Source organism: Penaeus monodon, chromosome 33 (genome assembly GCF_015228065.2).
Source record: "Penaeus monodon isolate SGIC_2016 chromosome 33, NSTDA_Pmon_1, whole genome shotgun sequence".
NCBI lineage: Eukaryota > Metazoa > Arthropoda > Malacostraca > Decapoda > Penaeidae > Penaeus > Penaeus monodon.
The window spans coordinates 10400405-10400625 of NC_051418.1; the positions used below are offsets into that span (position 1 = coordinate 10400405).

Consider the following 221-nt stretch of genomic DNA (forward strand, 5'->3'; position numbering starts at 1 on the left):
TTTGGCATCACAAGAGCAGAATATGCTGAACGGCGCCACAGATTGATGGAACGTTTGGGGCAGAGAGAAGGCAAACATCATGTTGTTATTTTACCTGCAACTCCAAGGCGTTACATGATTGATAAAATCCCTTATCTCTATAGACAAGTAAGTTTTCATAATGCTTGATAACTTATCCATTGATTTTTATAGATTTTCATGCATTATTTAGTAATCCCTCC

General features: G+C 37.1%; 1 protein-coding gene across 1 annotated transcript in view; it reads left to right on the forward strand.

The window, feature by feature from the left end:
• The window catches only part of LOC119593999 (xaa-Pro aminopeptidase 3-like), a gene marked incomplete in the record, with an annotated part of 9131 nt that overhangs the window by 3029 nt on the left and 5881 nt on the right, over positions 1-221 (forward strand). Inside the window, 1 exon segment of the mRNA XM_037943026.1 lies at positions 1-147. Coding sequence (XP_037798954.1) covers positions 1-147 — 147 coding nt within the window.